The sequence below is a fragment of the Tauraco erythrolophus genome, unplaced genomic scaffold, assembly GCF_009769465.1.
Source record: "Tauraco erythrolophus isolate bTauEry1 unplaced genomic scaffold, bTauEry1.pri scaffold_60_arrow_ctg1, whole genome shotgun sequence".
In the NCBI taxonomy this organism is placed as follows: Eukaryota; Metazoa; Chordata; class Aves; order Musophagiformes; family Musophagidae; genus Tauraco; species Tauraco erythrolophus.
In genome coordinates this window covers 138,130-142,160 of record NW_028238628.1, presented here as the reverse complement: position 1 = coordinate 142,160, position 4,031 = coordinate 138,130, and the positions used below count along the sequence as shown (strand labels likewise).

The 4,031-nt window shown below is 72.9% G+C and overlaps 1 protein-coding gene across 1 annotated transcript; it reads right to left on the bottom strand.

Annotated features, from left to right (window-relative positions):
- Positions 1 to 2,934: 2,934 nt before the first annotated feature.
- On the bottom strand, positions 2,935 to 3,464 carry TARBP2 (TARBP2 subunit of RISC loading complex). The gene is made up of 2 exons (XM_086630909.1): positions 3,224 to 3,464; positions 2,935 to 3,092 (listed from the first exon to the last, which is right to left on the bottom strand). Exons 1-2 carry the CDS (start codon positions 3,462 to 3,464, stop codon positions 2,935 to 2,937), a joined length of 399 nt encoding a protein of 132 aa, XP_086487035.1.
- Positions 3,465 to 4,031: the final 567 nt, after the last annotated feature.

Below are 4,031 nucleotides of genomic sequence, written 5' to 3'. Positions count from 1 at the left end.
CGGGACCCGCCTGTCCCTGGGGGGGGGCGGGCACGACAGGAGGGTCCTGGGCGCCCCCCCCTCCCCCATCCCCGCCAGCTGCTTCGTAGGACGAGCTTTGACGATCAATAACGGAAAAAAGCCAAGAAAAAGGACACCCCCCCCCCCCCAAAGCGTTACCGCGAGGGCGCAGTATCTATTACCCCCCCCCCGGCCCCCCCGTATCTATGAGTGTAGCCGGCCCCATGTAGCCATATCGCGACTCCCGGAGCGGCCGCGCAGCTCCTTACGCAGCGAAAGGGTTTTTCCAGCTGTACCCCCCCCCCGCGGCCCCCCCCGGGCCCCGAGGGGACCCCCCCCCGCGGCCCCCGCCCCCTTCCCACCCGCTGTGAGCGGGTCCTCACAGCCCCCGGGGACACGGGGATGGGGGGGGGGGCGGTGCAGGGGGACACGTCCTGGTTCCCCCCACTCTACAGCCCCCCCCCCCCCCCGCCGCCAACCCCCCCCCCCGCCGCGTCGTACCAAACATGTAATGTGCCTTTTATTTATGCTGCAAATAAAACATTAAAATATTACCCAGGAGCTGCGGCTGCCGCCCTCTGCTTGGGGGGGGGGGGGGCCCACCCGAGGCGGGGGGGTCCCACCCTCTGTCACCGGTCCCCGCTGATGCGATGGGTGACACTTTTTTTTGCGGGGGGGTCCCACCCTGTGTCACCGGTCCCGGGTGATGCGATGGGTGAAACTTTTTTTTTTTTTTTTTGGGGGGGGGGGGCGCCGCAGCGGCCCGGGGACCCCACGGCTGAGCGTTTGGGGTGATTTCGGGTGGTTTTGGGTCGGAGGGAGCGGGTGGAACGCGGGGGGGGGGGTCGTGGGGAGCCGGGGCCGCCCCGTCGGGGCTGCAGGAGCGCGGAGAAGCCACCGGGGGGCGACCACGAGCCGCGGCGGAGCGGCCGGGGGGGTGGGGGGGGAGTGTCCCGGTCTGAGGGGGGTCCCGGTCCAGAACGGGGGTCGCGGGGCGGGGGGGGGTGCGAGGCAGGGGGCGTGGTTTCGGGGGATCCCGGTTCGGGATCGGGGCGAGGAGGGGGGGATATCTTGGGGTCCCGGTGCGGGCAGCCCCTGGGGTCCCGGTTGAGGGTCCCGGGCGCGGCGGGGGCGGGGGGGGGGGGGGGGGTGGGTGGGTTCACGGGCCCCCCCGCCCCCCCCCCCCATCCATCCGTCCGTCCGTCCCCGGTGGCGGCTGTCGCGGCTGGCAAATGTGTTTCATTAACGGCGCCCGGCGGCGGCGGGGCCGGGATCGATCCCCGCGATCTCCCGCCCCCCCGGGACCCCCCCCGGGGCCCCCCCGGCGGCCCGGCCCGGCCATAAGAAGCGGCGGCGGCGGCGAGAGCGGCGGGGGCGATGGCGGCGCGGCTGGCGGCGACGCTGCTGCTGCTGCTGGCGGGGACCGTGCGCGCCGCCCGCTGCTGCCCCGGGACCGGGACCGGGACCGGACCCCGACCCCGGCCCGGCCCCGGTGAGCCCCGGCCCGCGCCGCGCCGTCGGGGCGGGGGGAGCGGGATGCGCCCGGGGCGGGGGGAAAACCGCTTTCCCGGGATTTTTTTTGGGGGGGTGAGGAAGGGGAGGCCCGGGGCTGCCGTGACCGGGGGGGGGTCACGCTCCCGTCCGACCCCTCCACAGGCCGCCGCCGCCGCCCCCCCGGGGCCGCCCCCCGCCGCCCTGCGCGCGCTGCTCCGCTCCCTGCAGCCCCCCGGCCCGGCGCAGAGGTGAGCGGGGCCGGGGGGGGTCCCGGGTGCGGGGGGGGGGTGTCTGGGTGGGACGGGGAGGGGGCAGCCGTCGGGGGCACCAGATGTTCGGGGACACCGGGGGGACCCGGGTGGTTCGGGGACACCCCGAGGGGACGAGCGGGTGGCCCGGGAAGGGCGGCCCCATCAGTGTCCGTCTGTCCGTGGCCACCCCATGTGTCTCTCCGTGTCCCTCGGGCCGTTCCCGTCCATCCATCCGTGTGTCTGTCCATCCCCGTCCGTCCCACTGTCCCCATCCATCTGTGGCACCGAGTCCGTCCCCGTCCGTCTGTCCCCATCATGCCTGTCCCTGTCCGTTTGTCCATCCTCCTCCATCCCTCTGTCCCCATCCATCCCCCTGTGCCTGTGCATCCTTGTCCATCCATCCCTGTCCCTCCATCCGTCCGTCCGTCCATCCATCCGTCCCCAGCAGCGTGCGCTGTCCCCGGGGCAGGTTGGGGCGGGGGCCGCAGGGGGGGGCCCCGGCCCGGCTCAGCCCCCGCAGTTGGGACCCTCCGGCCTCCCCGTTCTGGACCATGGCGATGCCGCAGCGCTTCGGCCGCCGCCGCTGAGTGACCGTCCGTCTGTCCGTCTGTCCGGGATCCATCCACCTGGAAAGCGTCCGTGAGTCCGTCCAGGAGCCCATCCATGGGTCTGTCCGTCCGTGGGTCCGTCCGTCACCCAATAAACTGGTGCCACCCACTCCCAAGTGCTCGGTCTGGTTTAGCCCCTGGGGGACCCGGGGGGAGGGACACACCCCACCTCCTTTTTGCCCCCCAACTGCCCCCCCCGGTGCCCCCCCAGCCCCCCAAAAAGACGCCAACGCGGGGAGTTTACAAACCCCCCAGCTTTATTCCCAGGGGGTGGCTGGCACCCAGGGCACCCCCTCGCCCGTGGGGGGGCCGGGACGGAGGGTGCCCCCAGGGCACCGATGTCTGTCCAGGCTCTGTCTGGGGGGGCCGCGTGTCTGTCTGTCCATCTGTCAGCGTGTCCGGGCACCCACAGGGTGTGTCGGTGGGGTGGGGGGGTCCGTCTGGGTGCCCGTGGGGGGGTGCCAGGTGTCCACCAGCGGGTCTGGGCATCTGGCACGTCGCTCACGCACCGTCCGTGGGTCTGTCGGAGTGTCCGTGGGTCCATCCGGGTGTCGGTGGGTGGGTGGGGTGGGGGGGCCCCCTCACTTGCCCCCCGCCATGATGCGGAGGTACTGGAGGGCGTTGCGGGCAGCCTGGGAGTGGGCACCGTCGCGGGAGGGGGCCGCGCCGTGGCACACGGTGGCCGGCTGCGTCGACAGCTCCACCAGGCACTGGTGCAGCCCGCTGAGGCTCAGCGCATCTGGGGGGGGGGGGCACACACGGGCCACCGTCACCCCAGACCCCCCCTCACCCTAAAACCACCCACGGAGGGCACCCAGGGCACCGAGAGGGGGTGCCCAGGGGGGTGTGTGTGGGGGGGGGGTCGCTCACCGATGTCGAGGTAGCTGATGGCGAAGCTCTGCTCCTCGGAGAGCTCCTGCAGGAGGGCGCAGGCCCCCGTGCCCGCCGGTGCCAGCGGGCGACTCCGCAGCTGCACGATCTTCTCGCCCGCCGAGTTGCGCAGCGAGTCCCAGGTGCAGCCCGCAGCGCGGCCACGCAGCCCCTCCAGCCGGGGGCCGGCCTGCGGGGAGGGGGCCGGGGCGCTCAGGGACCCCCCCACCTCCAGCCCCATGGGGATACCAGGGGGCTCAGTGGGCACCCGGGGGCTTGTGCAGGGGCACCCCAGGGATGGGGGGACTGCGGGACCCCACACCAAGAACGTGGGGGTTGTTGGGACCCTCCCACAGGGCACCCCAGGGGACGTGGGGGCTTGGGGACTGTGGGACCCCCCCCACGGGGCTTGGGGACCCCCCCATGGGGGCTTGGGGACCACCAGGACCCCCCCCCTCGCATGGGGTCACCCTGGGAACAAGGGGACTTAGGGACCCCCATGTGGGGTCACACCAAGAACGAGGGGGCTGTTGGGACCCCCCCACAGGGCACCCCAGGGGACGTGGGGGCTTGGGGACTGTGGGACCCCCCCTGATTCAGGGGCCCTCCGTGGGGACCGCACCCGCCCACTGAAGGACCCTAAATCCAGAGGGTCCCCCACCCTGGCCCAGGGAGCAGCTGAGGGGGGTCCCTTGGGTGTCCCCCTGCCCTACTGCTCCCCAACTCTAATCACTGGGGGTCCACGAGTCCTGAAATAGGGGTACAGAGGTGCCCATGTCCCACATTGACCCCTCAAGGTGCCCATGTC

Bases quoted from the DNA above. Each gene is read 5' to 3' on its own strand.
- TARBP2 (XM_086630909.1), bottom strand. From the start codon at position 3,464: ATGGGGCTGGAGGTGGGGGGGTCCCTGAGCGCCCCGGCCCCCTCCCCG. The intron at 3,093-3,223 runs GTGAGCGACCCC...CCCCCCCCCCAG, and splicing joins CATCAGCTACCTCGACATCG to ATGCGCTGAGCCTCAGCGGG.